This window comes from Acomys minous (assembly GCF_964271855.1).
Source record: "Acomys minous genome assembly, chromosome: 2".
In the NCBI taxonomy this organism is placed as follows: domain Eukaryota; kingdom Metazoa; phylum Chordata; class Mammalia; order Rodentia; family Muridae; genus Acomys; species Acomys minous.
The window spans coordinates 58,448,324-58,462,001 of record NC_140484.1 but is presented as its reverse complement, the minus strand read 5'-3'; the positions used below and the strand labels follow the sequence as shown (position 1 = coordinate 58,462,001).

At 46.0% G+C, this 13,678-nt stretch overlaps 1 protein-coding gene across 3 annotated transcripts; it reads left to right on the top strand.

Moving 5' to 3' along the window:
* The first annotated feature begins 10,603 nt into the window (after positions 1-10,603).
* LOC311592111 (5-hydroxyisourate hydrolase) lies at positions 10,604-13,605 on the top strand. Of its 3 annotated transcripts, none has more exons than XM_084772095.1 (4): positions 10,604-10,901; positions 11,231-11,370; positions 12,344-12,479; positions 13,314-13,605. In XM_084772095.1, exons 1-4 carry the CDS (start codon positions 10,860-10,862, stop codon positions 13,401-13,403), a joined length of 408 nt encoding a protein of 135 aa, XP_084628221.1. In that variant the 5' UTR covers positions 10,604-10,859; the 3' UTR covers positions 13,404-13,605. The 3 variants fall into 3 exon arrangements, with proteins under 3 accessions (XP_084628221.1, XP_084628220.1, XP_084628222.1); XM_084772094.1 differs by having other exon boundaries at positions 10,606-10,869; XM_084772096.1 differs by lacking the exon at positions 10,604-10,901 and adding an exon at positions 10,936-11,068.
* The last annotated feature ends 73 nt before the right edge of the window (positions 13,606-13,678 follow it).

Below are 13,678 nucleotides of genomic sequence, written 5' to 3'. Positions count from 1 at the left end.
ACCCTCACAGGATTGAGAGCTGGGAAACTACACTGAGGACTAAGGGCAGTATGTCCAGTGCTTTTAGCAATTAAATCAGGCATACAAATCATGCTGTTACTAGAACAAACTCTAAACCCTTGAGAAAAGAGCAGAGTGAGCTGGGCGTGGTAGCACACACCTCTAATCCCACCACTTGGAAGGCAGAGGCAGGGGGATCTCTGTGAGTTCCAGGCCAGCCTCGTCTACAAAGCGAGTCCAGGACAGCCATGGCTATTACAAAAGAGAAACCTTGCCTCAAAAACAAAACAAAAAACAAAAAAGGAAAGGAAAGAGCAAAGTGTTAGACTGGGATGTTGCAAATGGAAAATGATTTCTTCACTGCCCATGGGACTAAAGATGAGGACTTTTTCACAAGAATTAAAATGACATATATGAAAAATGGAGAGGATATTTTCTTTATTGTGGAATACAGGGTCTTAGGAAAGCTAGGGTTAAGCCTGTCAGCAACACCCAGTTATCCCACACAGGCTTCAGGGAGACAAGGAGATCTCCATTCTTTTCCTCAGACTACAGGAGGCTATGAGGAAAACACACAAATGCAGAACTGGAATCACCGTAGGAAGTAATTTGGATTGTCTTTCATGTCATTAACTACCATATCAAGAAAAGTAAACACAAAACACTTCCATTCAAGACACACACATGCTATATTCATTCCATGGTTCTCTTAATCCTAAAGTTGACCATTATATTGTAATAATTATATATTTTGATGTAACTCAAATCCAAAATTTGTTTATAAAAAAACATTGTGACACATAAAAACATTATAGGTTAAAATTTTATAATCACTGAAGACTCAGAAATCCAGTTTATATACTCCTGTACTATCCCATAATTAACTTTTCAGCAATAATTTTAAACTTTAATGAAAATGAGAAAATGATTATTAGAGATATTCTGCTTACTCAGCAGGATGCTATTAGCATACTCCCGAGACCTCTACCAATTTAATGCCTGTGCCAGAGCAATGAAGTCACTCAGTGCACTATTTTGCCAACCCCACCCCACTCCCTCACACACATACACACATAATATAAATAAGTTATTGTAAAATCCTGGAAATAAACCGGCGCTAAAAGCTCTGCAGAACTAGTCAAACAAGATACATTAATTTATGTGCAAGTTATGGGTTCTTGTTTCCATGAAGAGGAAGTTAAGTTTGAATTTATAAGTAATGTGTCTTGAGAATAAATTTAAAAGAAAAAAAGAGAAATGTATCTTTTTTTGCTGGTTGGTGGTGTCACACATCTTTAACCCCAGCACTTGGGAGGCAGAGGCAGGCAGATCTCTATGAATTAGAGGCCAACCTGGTCTACAGAGTAAGTTCCAGGCCAGCCAGAGCTACACAGAGAAACCCTGTCTCGAAGTAATAATAATAATAATAATAATAATAATAATAATAATAATAATAATAATCAGAGCTACACAGAGAAACCCTGTCTCAAAATAATAATAATAATAATAATAATAATAATAATAATAATAATAATAAACAATTCAAACAAACTAGAGACTGTCAGACATCCTTTCTATATTAGATTTCTTTCCAATAATCATACTCTATATTAGTGAGCTGGCATGAGATGGCTAGCTGGCTCAGACACCTGCTACCAAGCTTGATAACTTAAGTTTGATCCTTGGACTCACATGGAGGAAGGAGAGCTGACCACCCCCCAGTTGTCCTCTCATACATACATTACATTACACAGAGAGGTAATTACATTTGTAAAGAATTTTTTTCTCCAATGTAAACATTTTTACTATTTTCTGAGGTGTAATATTTTGGACAAGGATGTCCCATATTCCTTACATGCATAATATTTGCATCCAGCAAGAATTATCTATTAAATGATGTTTTATATTTGAATAAAAATGTTGCCAAGGGCCAGGCGAGATGGCTAAACAGATATCAGAAGGCAACCAAATGGTGGCTGATAACTATGTGTATTACAGTCCCAAGAGATCTGACACCCTCTTCTGACCTCCACACGGTATCTATCAAGCATGCATGTAATTTGCAGATATGCATGCAGACAAAACACCCATGCACATAAATTAATTTTTGAAACTTTACCGTGCAGACTGAGACGATGGCTCACTGGGGGAAGCAGATGCTATTCAAGCAGGAGGACACAAATTCAGACCCCCATCACCAAAAACTCGGCACAGCCTGGGTGTGATGGCTCACACCTTTAATCCCAGAACTTGGGAAGCGAAGGCAAGTGGATCTCTGTGAGTTCAAGGCCAACCTCATTTACATAGTGAGTTCTAGGACAACCAGAATTACACAGACCCTGTCTCCAAAAAAAAATTTTTTTTAGTTAAATAAAAACAAGCTAGGCATGGCAGCACAACTTGTGTAATTCGAGCACTGGGAGGGATAGGTAATTAAGGTTCTGAGGACTTGCTGGCCCCGAACAGTGAACTCCAGGTTAACTGAGAAAGGCTATCTCCTGACTTGTGATACAGGCCAGAATAAGGGCGCCTGCCACCAAGCAAATGATTTAAACCCAATCCCTGGGACTGACACACACAAATAAGTATTGAAGCAAATTACTTATTTAAAAATTTTAAAGAGAGGACTGGAGAGTTCGCTTAGTTGTTAGGAGCACTTGTTTGCTCTTGCAGAAGACTGGGGTTTGGTTCCTAACACCCAAATGGCACTAAAAACTGACTGTAATACCACTACCAGCATACCTATATTTTAACCAGACTTTCTCCTCCTCTTCCTCCTTCTTTTATTTGCTACTTTTGAGTCCCTTGATGTTCTAGGTTTAACTTCTTAGCCTGATATAAGTAATATTGTGTATTAATTACTTTCCTTATTGCCCCAACAAAATACTTTACCACAACAACTTAATAAAGGAAAGGGTAACAAGCAGGCAGAAAGAAGACCCACACCTCTCCTACTGTCTCTAAGATCAAATCCTCCCAGTCGTATCCACAGCTCTGTTACTGGAAACCTGCTATGGTTTTTCTTTCCTCTTTAGCTCCATCCCCAATGAATAGCAAAGACTTTCTCTTCCAAACATCCTTCCCCCAACTTTTCCCAATAACCCAGCCTCCAACATCAGCAAGCACTCCCTCTGAACACATCATCTGAACAAGCCAGGAAAACAACAACACGGCAATCACACTCTCTGAAAATCCAGAGAGGAAATAGAAACCAAGAGGGAAAACCTCATCCAACAAAGACAAATCCAGAAATCAGCACCTAGGCCTTTAACCATGCCAAACCGAGATGCCAAGACACCAGTGTAGGAACACAATCAGCAACAACCAGGGCAATATCTCTCCACAAGGCCCAGCCGTCCTGCCTCAGCAGGCCCTAAATATTCTAGCATAGCTGAAGCACAAGGGGAAAAAAACAGCCGTTATGAGCATGATCTAGGTACCTAAGGAGGAAATTTATAAATTCCTTAAAGAAAGCCAGGACAACACAAACAGTGTAAGAAAATAAAACTGTTCAAGATTTGAAATTAAAAGTATAATCAATAAGGAAAACTCAAGGAGTTCTGGAAATAAAAAAATTTAGAAACTTGAACAGGAATTACAGAAGCAAGCTTCACTAACAGAATACAAGAAATGGAAAAGAGAATCTCAGTAACGGAAGACATGACAGAAGGAATGGATACATTGGCCAAAGAAAATATTAGATCTAAAAAAGTCCTGACATAAAGCACTCAGGAAATCAGGGAAACTGTAAAAAGATTAAACCTAAGAATAATATGTATAGAGAAAGGAACAGGAACTTAGATCAAAGACCCAGAAAAGGTTTTCGACAAAATCGTGGCAGAAAATTTTCCTAACCTAAAAAAATGCAATGCCTATAAATGCACAAGAATCATACAGAACACCAAATAGATTGTACCATAAAAGAAAGTCCCCTCACCACATAATAATCAAAATACTAAACATACAAAACAAAGAAAAATATTAAAAGTTGCAAGAGAAAAAAACAAATAACATATGAAGGCAGACCTACTAAAATACACCTGACTTCTCGATGGAGACTCTAAATGCCAGAATAGATGGACAACTGGACAGATGTACTGTCAACTGTAAGAGGCCATAGATACAAGCTCAGACTACTATACCTAGCAAAAATTTCAATCACCATAAATAGAGAAAATAAGATAATCCACAATAAAGCCAAATTTAAACAATATCTATCTACAAACCCAATCCTAAAGAAGTTTCTAGAAGGAAAAGTCTAACCCAAGGAGTTTATCAACATATATGAAAATATAGGAAATAAATAATTGTACACTTATGTACACCTGAATTTTTATAAAGAAGCTAAAAATGTATATTGGAAAAATACAGCATGTTCAATAAATGGTGCTGGTCTAACTGGATGTTGGCATATAGAAGAATGCAAATAGATCTATATTTACCACCCTACACAAAACTCAAGTCCAAGTGGATCAAAGACCTCCACACAAAACTAGATACACTGAGCCTTCTTGGGAAGAGTTCTTGGGAATGGCCTTCAGTGCATTGGCACAGGTGACAGCTTTCTGAACAAAACGCCAATACCTCAAACACTAAGACTGACAATTAATAAAAGAGAACTCCTGAAACTGAAAACTTCTGTAAGCAAAAGGACACCTTCAATCAGACAACGCGACAGCCTACAGAATGGGAAAAGATTTTTATCAATTCTACATTTGCTAGAGGGCTGATATCTAAAATATATTTTAACTCAAGAAACTAGATATCAAAAAAATCAAATAATCCAGGGCTGGAGAGATGGGTCAGAGGTTAAGAGCACTGACTCCTCTTCCAGAGATCCTGAGCTCAATTCCCAGCAACCACATGGTGGCTCACAACCATCTATGATGGAATCTGACACCCTCTTCTGGCCTTCAGGGGTACGTGCAGGCAGAGCACTGTGTACATAATAATAAATACATAAATCTTCAAAAAAATCAAATAATCCAATTCAAAAATGGGGTACAGATATAAACAGAGAATTCTCAATAGAGGAATCTCAAATGGTGAGAAACATGTAAGGAAATGTTCAACACACTTAGCCCTCAGGGAAATGCAAATCAAAAATACTGTGAGATGCCATCTTACACCTGTCGGAACGGGTAAGATAAAAACACAAGTGACAGCTCATGCTGGCAAGGATGTGGAGCAAGAGAAGAACTCCTCCATGGCTGGTGGGAATGCAAACTTGTACAGCCACTATGGAAATCAATAAAGTGGTTCCTCAAAAGAAAGGGAAATCTGTCAACCCAAGACCAGCTACACCACTCTTGAGCATATGCCCAAAGGATGCTCCATCCTACCACAAAACACTTGGTCAACTATGTTCACTGTGGCTTTATTCATAATAGCCAGAAACTGAAAACAACCTACATGTCCCTCAACAGAAAAATGAATCAACACAATGTGGTACATTTACACAATGAAGCATTACTCAGCTGTTAAGCTGTTAAAAAAAAATCACAACGGGGCTGGAGAGATGGCTCAGAGGTTGAGAACACTGTGTGGTCTTCCAAGGGTCCTGAGTTCAGTTCTCAGCAACCACATGGTGGCTTACAACCATCTATGATGGAATCTGGTGCCCTCTTCTGGCATGCAGGCATACATGCAGGCAGAATATTGTATACACAATAAATAAATAAGTCTTTAAAAAACAAAACATAACAATGATATCATGAAATTTGCAGCCAAATGGATGAAACTAGAAAAAAAAATCATCCTGAGTAAGGTAACCCAGACACTGAAAGATAAATATGGATATGGTATGGATTCACTTATATAGTGGAAATAAGCCATTAAGTAAATGATAACCAACCTACTTGACAGAGAGGTTAGGTAAAGAGGCCATGCTCTAAGGGGGGATGCAAGGATCTCCCTAAGAGGGGCAAATAGATTTTATGGGCAGACTGAGACAAGTGGGAATAGGAATGGAAAAATCAGGTGTCAGCGGGATGAGGTTAAGAGAATGTGGGGAGAAACAGCTGGACAGGGGGCGGTTGGAGAGGAGGGAGAAAGCCTAGTGCAGTGGAAACTTCCTGAAATCTATGAAGGTGATTATAAGAACGACTCCTAGTTACAAGGGATACAGAGTCTCAACTGGACATCTCTTGTAGCCAGGCAAGACTTCCAGTGGCAGGACTAGGTTACATTCAATTGAGTTGTTGGCTAAAGGAGGGGGGGGAGGGTCCCATGAAAATCCCCAAACAACCCAGGCTGTTGCTAAGACAAAGTCTGAGGCTCTGCAAACTGACAGCAGGGCTCCATTGATGAGAGCAACACCCATACAACTTACGAACATGGAGAAGTCAAGCTGGTGCCTACGTGGAGCCTTCACCTCTATGTCCTAGTCTCTGGTATTGTAAGGTACTATGCAAGCTACTGAGAGAGAAACATGGACACCAACCCAGCTACAAAACCTTTGACCTGCAATCTGTCCTTCCTGAAAAATATGCTAGGGTAATGGTGGCACAGAACCTGTGGGAGTAGCCAATCAATGTCTGGTTTGACCTAAGGCCTCACCCCGAGAAGGAACTCACACCAACTCTGCTTCGGTAACCAAGAACCAGAGACAAGACAGCCCAGATAACTAGGGTAAAATCAGACACTACTGGTCAAAACGAAAATCAATAAAATGATTTCCTAGTGATACTCTTCTCTACACATAGGCCGGTACCTTATTCGGTCATTACCAGAGAGGCTTCTTCTGGCTGCAGATGGGAACAGACACAGAGACCCACAGCCAGACAGTATGTGTAGAGAGAGTCTAAGTCGGAGGTCTTCATCCAATCCCTCCCCGCTGAGCTCAGAGAATCCCACAGTGGAAGAGAAAGAAAGCCTGTAAGAGCCAGAGAAGATAGAAGAGACCAGGAGAAGGCGGCCCATGAATCGATTAAGCAAGGGACCTAAGAGCTCACAGAGACTTAAGCAACGAGCGCAGGGCCTGCAGGTGTGGTAAGTCTAAGGGTGCAGTAGTGGTATGCATACCCACAGCTCTCTAACCTGACGTTGGCAATTTTCAAGTATTAATAATTCACTTACTGTCATAAGTAATGAAAGGGATGGGTGGTGAAAGAGAGCTCTGGCTGGGAAGGGTATGAATAAATAGTGTGATGACTCCAATGAGGCAAACCCTGGCATAATCTTTACTTTGAGAGTGGGTGCACTTCTAACCAACAGAACACAGCCCAGATGGCATGGTGTTGCTTCTGTGGTGGTGTTATATAAGATGTGTTACGACACATCCCACTAAAGCCAGATTTTCCTGCCAGGGGACTCAAGCAACGATGTCATCAACAGCCTGTAGAGGGAGCCACGGGGTAGGAGCCAAGGACAATCTCCAGCCATCAGCCAACCAGAAATTAGAGGCCTCCATCTGACACCCACAAGGAAATGAACCCTGCCAAACAGACTAGGAAATAGAATACGGCCGACGAGACCAATTACTAGATACTGTTTATTGATCTATCTAGTGACTTCCTTAAAGCATTATTTATACAACCTATTTGCCAAGCATGCTTTCATTTGCTACCTGGGACAGAGCGCCCTGGAGAAATAGCTGGAACAACGTGTCTTTGCTCTGAGCAACCTGCTGACTGCAGCATAGGCCTCTGTAAAATCTGGCTTGCTTGCCTGCCCCACCTTGTGGTTGTATAGTATAAATTGAGACTACAGACTAGGCCCAGCATGGCTGCCTTTCAGGAGCTGTGCCGCCTTCGGCTTTGCTGCGCCAGTGACGTCCAGTGCCAGCGACGTCCAGTGACGACCCTTTGTCCCTTCGGTTCCATTCTCATTGGTGTTGGAGTGCTTATCCAGAGAGATTCCTGCAGCAACTGAGCCAACTTGGAAGCAGACCTTCCCTGGAAGCTTCAGTACTCGATGTGTCTTTGTGAGGCCCTGAAGCTGAGATCTGGCCAAGCTGGAAGCTCCTGACAGCCTCAAACAGAGCTCTGCATAGACTGTTTTATGGCAAAGGGTATGGAAACGTGTTCTGCAGTAATAGAAAACTAATACTGATTGTTGCAAAGATGGATGGACAGACAATTGCAAAGTGATGGGAGTTCTAGTGCTCACAGAAGTGTTGGTTCTGGTTTCTGCCTAATAACAAGCTTCCATTTGGTGGTTTCAATTTGGAAAATATGAGAAAGTTCCAGATATGTGTATTTTACTTTTTGTTTGTTTTTGGCTTTCCGGGGGGCCTTGCTTCTGTTAGGCAAGTGCTCTCCCACTGGGCTGCTTCCCTGGCCTTTGTCAATTATACCGTAGTTGTTGCAGGAGAGGAATTGCCAACTCTAAGTGTCTCTTTCCGTTTATAAGAACTGTATCTGACAAAATGCTGTATAACTAGATATCTTACATGTGTCTTTATATTTGCAGTATTTTTCAAACTTTTCAAAATGTTTCACATTCTATTATGCTTTGTTTGAATCTAACGATAGGACAAGTGTTTATAATGACAAATTTTGGTAGCTAATCCCTTACAATCGAGGCCTCTAGGTTGTGGAATAAAACTCGGTGGTAGGGCCTTTGCTTAGCATGTACAGGACTATGGGTTTGATACACAGAATAAGTAAGTAATAAACGTAAGAAGAGGACTTTTTTTCAAATTTTCCTAAAGGTACCAAAGGGCCCTGCTGTGTAGAGCCTTCTTTGGGGAAGTCTTGGGAGGTCTCCGTGTGGTGAGCCTGGTTGGTTCTTTCAAAGGGCATAGCTACAGTATTCTGACAGCCGGTTGACACCCCCATCCTACACCACCTGGTTCTTCCTCCAAGCAAACAGCATCAGGCCTCTTTGGGGGAAGGTTTAAAGAGCAGTCAAAAACAGCTGACTGCTGCTTGTCAGTTTGTTTACATTGGAGACGTCACAACAAGTGATCTGAGTCCACGTTGAAAAGTGCCAATAGGAGCCGGAGAGACGGCTCAGGAGGTAAGAGCACCGGCTGCTCTTCCAGAGGCCCTGGGTGTGGGTTCCAGCGCCCACGTCGTTGTGATATGTATACAATGAGGAGCCACGCGACAGATCCGGGACAAAGAGGTTTATTGTATGAAGGCGGGTGGGCGGGGGAGATAAACAGTGGGGGCGGAGATAGACAGTGGGGGCGGAGATAGACAGTGGGGGCGGAGATAGTCAGTGGGGGCGGAGATAGACAGTGGGGGCGGAGATAGACAGTGGGGGCGGAGATAGGCAGTGGGGGCGGAGATAGACAGTGGGGGCGGAGATAGACAGTGGAAGAGCCTTGGGGAGGGAGAGAGACAGAGGGAGGGAGGGATAGACAGGGAAAGGAAGAGAATGTGAAGTAAAAGTGGAAGAGAGAGGTGGCAGGCAGATTCTTATCTCGAGAGCACCTGGCATGGGTGGTGACATAGGATGCTGTCAGGACCCTGAAGGCCCCTGAGGGCAGGCCAGTTGAATTGCCTACACACCAACATAACACATGTGGCCCATAACATCGGCCTGTAACTCTACTTCCAGAGGATCACTCACCCTCCTCTGGCCTCGGCCTACACTGTAAACATGTGACACATGGACATAGCGTGCGGGCAAAACACCCACACACATAAAAAATAAAAATAAAAAGATAAATAAATCACAAAAGGTAAAGAGGAAAAATAAGTGTCCTCGTCCACAAAGGCTCATCTTGGGCAATGCCACCGCTTCCAACTCCTCTGCGGTCTCCTAGGGGATGTTCCAAGGACGGCCTCTCGCTTCTTTCTCTGGGAGGAGAGGATGGTAACTCTGGAGGGTCAGTTGTTTCCTGCCACCTTGTAGGCTCCTAGGCTCACACTACAGTCATCAGGCCCTGCTGGAAGAGCCTCTACCTGCTGCATTATCTTCACCAGCCCACCCTTGGTTTTTGATAGATCGCATGATACCTTCAGAATGCGCTCTCTATACTGTTACAACACTAACACAGAGGAGTGGGGGGAGGGAGGCGGTGACGTCACAGGGTTCAGATAGATGCCACCTCCAGAGGCCTTGCCCTCCCACCCATCTGCACCAACAGGTAAAATGGGCAGAGAGAAGGCCTTGAGGTACCGGAGAGCTTTGCTTGGCACCTTAACCATATTTGGGAGTGCCTACTGCCCCACGGTACCCATGACGAAACTAAAGAACCGGACACATAACCTATCAGTAGCCAAGACCAGGAACCTTGCCTGCCCTCTTCAGTGTGGCCTTATCAAAATGTTAGTGGGGAGGCTGGAGACCTGAGCCAACTAACTAACACTTCGGTCTCTTCAAAAATTAATTATTGTCTGTGTAATTGGGACGGGGGAGGGGAGTGTCACAGCGCTTGTGCAGACGTCAAATGACAACTTTGTAGCGTCAGTTCTCGACTTTCACCTTTACATGGGTTCCTGGAATTGAACTAGTGTCCTCTGGGCTTTAACTCCCGCCCTCCGCCCGCCCCTCCTGCCCCCCCCCCCCCGCCCTCTCCCCTCAACTATTTTGTCCTCCTTGCCCCAGCAGCCAAAGCATTAGGCCCCACTGGCCCCGCCTCTTCCAGGACCAGCCCCTCCCTCAGCCACCCACCCTCCTTCCCCAATCGCCAACAGGCCCTCCCACGCCTCCCCATTCTTTTCCCTTAAATCACCAATCCTCAGGCCCCCAAACGGAACAGGCTGCCAGGGCTAGCCAGGTAGACAGAAAGGCGGCTTCCCCAGGCGAGTTCAAATAGGTGGCCCCAGGAGTTGGGGCGGGGCCTCGGGCTGACTAGAGGAGCTTATGGAGGCTGGCTAGGTGGGTGTTGCACAGACCTGAGCTCCAGGGCAGGACATGAGTTCCAGGACCGCCCCGCGGCTGATGACGCTCCAGAGACACCTGGGATGGCCGCAGGTGAGGAGCTGGCTTGTTCCCTTGGAATTCCCGTAAGGAGACAGGGAAGGAGGCAGGTGTGGGAGGTTGGGGGCGGGGTTGTTCCTAAGACACTCAGCCAGGCACTCAGGAGAGCTGGGTCCCAGAAAAGCAGCTAAAACCGACGGGCTCATACCAGGGAGAGGGGGTAGTGCCCAGGCAGGGGCAATGGAGGGCACAGGTCAGCTTTGTTTAGCACTTGGCACCTCACTCTGCAGCTCAGCGAACTGAGCCTGCCCCTGGGCCGTGGAGCTCTTTGTTTGCTCTCCTCACAGCTAAATCGAAGAGCCAGTTGGGCCTGTACATACAGGCCCCAAGGTGATCACACTGACTCTCTACTCAGGCTGGTGACATGGCTACCGAGAGCAGTCCACTGACCACACACGTACTAGACACTGCCTCGGGGCTCCCTGCCCAAGGCCTCTGTCTCCGTTTATCTCGCCTGGAGGCCCCTGCCCAGCAATGGATGGAGCTGAGGACAAGGTAGGAGGCAGTTTCCGGGCTGGGATCGGTGAGTACCAGCTCCAGCCACACAGTGTCCTTCCCGGCTTGGGGAATAAGATCTTAGGCAGTGGTATTGAGGTGGAGCATTGAGTCCAGAGCAACAGTGAGTGGGCGTGAGTCTGGTGTGGGCACTGGGAGCCGGAAGGCAATACTGACCAACCGCTGCCCTATTGATTGATGCCTGAGCCTTGTTTTCCTCATCTGAGATAGCAGGCGTGATGACAATAGCTTTTTCACCAGATGTGTCTACCTGGGACAATGCTATGGAATGTCTGAGACCGCTTGGTTAGGTCCTGGCCTGTCCGACTCAGCCCAATGGGCCTGCTGGGAGATGAGCCAACTAGAGGGGGCTGATAGAAAACAAAGGCCTCAGTCACCTTGTACTAGACTGAAGGCGCTTTATTTCTTTTCTCTGTCCTCTATAGCTGTGAGCTAGTGCTGTAATTAACCTCTTTTGCAGAGGGAGACTGAGATAACAGAGATGAGGTAAAAAAGCTAAGGCTCCACTCTGATCCAGTACTGGCCTTTCAACCTCAGTGAGCCAGGCTCAGGCCCTGGTGGCCTTGACCCTCCTACATGCTCTGTCGGGGGTGGGGATCTGTCCGGATCAGGGCTAGCCAGACAAAGCTGGTAGAGTTGTCTTGAGAGCGAGCGGGTTCTATTTAAGGAAGGCAGGCTGACCCATCTCCTCCTCCCTTCTGGCCTGCCTGCAGGAAGAAGCTGTGTCTTGTCCCCTCCTGGTTCAGTCCTTCACAACAGCTGGAGAGGTTTGATCCTGTGCTGCTCTGCTTTGTGGCTTCCTAAATAGTCACTGTGGTGGCGATGTCCTTAGGGACTGCCCCCCACACCTGCACTCCTATGTGAGACTGCGGGAATCATCTGAGGATGCCGGCATACCGATCAGGAGAGCTGAGAGTTTCTCAGCTCTTCTCTCCACTTTGTCTCTCCACAGCTACACGAACCTGGACGGTCGCTGTCCTGGGCTCCTGACACCAGGCCAGATAAAGCCAGGCACCTATAAGCTGTCCTTCGACACAGAGCGCTACTGGAAAGAGCGGGGTCAAGAGAGCTTTTACCCATATGTAGAGGTGAGGACCGTGGGTGGGTGGGACAGCTGGGCCCCGACTCACTTTTGGCCTCAACCAGGTCCTGCATCCAGGCCAGGGACAGACTGGCCCCACCTCTGCCACTGTGGTAGCAAGTGAGTGAACTCACATCCTTTGTGCTCTCAGAAGGTGTCCAAGGACCTGAGGCAACTTTATACTTCGTGATGACACACTGAGCCGCCCCTGGATCAGGTGGCTGAGAGGGAGAGGCCAGACTGAGAGTGTCTCATCTTCCTTTGTAGGCAGCTTCTCAACTGGATGTGTTAGTTGCTTCCCCATCACTGACACCTTACGAGCTAATTATTTACTTGGGCTCCTTATTTCAGCCCATGATGGCTTGGCTCCACATATTCACAATGGCAGTAGGGCGTGTGGAAGAGGAGGGCTGTCCCCTCATGGTGGACAAGCAGCAGAAAGGAGCACAGGGAAAGACGCAGCTCTCTAGAACACTACCACGCTACCCAGGGACCTTCCTCCAGTAGGCCCCACCTCCAAGTTCCAGGACCTACCAACGATGTCATCACGTGATGAATCCAGTTAATCACAAGAGAATAACCAGTTGATTACGTAGGTCAGATCAGGGCCCTTGAGATCAAATCCTTTCCCCAAAGCTCACCAACTGGCAACCAAGACCTCTGCATCTCCTATTGGAGACACCATTCACACCACCGTGACCTCAGACTTTACCCCAAGTGTCTCCCACTTCCAGGCTGCCACCATCAGACCTGACCTCCTGCCGTCTGCAAGGCGCAGGGCCTGTTGCAGGAAGGACTCGCGCTCTTCAGTGTCCTCACGTGCCTCCTCTGCCTCTCGTAGGTTGTTTTCACTATTGCAAAGGAGACCCAGAAGTTCCACGTGCCTCTGCTGCTGAGCCCATGGTCCTACACCACCTACCGGGGGAGTTAGTTAGAGTGACATTACCTGAAGAAAGCCATCTGTCCACCTGTCCCCTCTCCCGGACTCAGCCACCCACACAGGTCACCAGCATGGGCTTTGTCCTCACAAGGGACATGAAGTTGCTGCCTGCTGAGGAGATCCTAGCTGCCCTGGAGTTTTCTAGCAGGGAGCTGTGACGTCAGTGTCAATAAAGTGAGTCCCAGCACCTGCAGATCTGAGCCTATCATTGGGACAGGGACAATCGGCTTTGCTAGCCCTGCCACTGCTCCAAGTCTCTTGGTTTC

Bases quoted from the DNA above. Each gene is read 5' to 3' on its own strand.
- LOC311592111 (XM_084772094.1), top strand. From the start codon at position 10,810: ATGAGTTCCAGGACCGCCCCGCGGCTGATGACGCTCCAGAGACACCTG. The intron at 10,870-11,230 runs GTGAGGAGCTGG...CTCTCTACTCAG, and splicing joins GACACCTGGGATGGCCGCAG to GCTGGTGACATGGCTACCGA. The intron at 11,371-12,343 runs GTAGGAGGCAGT...GTCTCTCCACAG, and splicing joins TGGATGGAGCTGAGGACAAG to CTACACGAACCTGGACGGTC.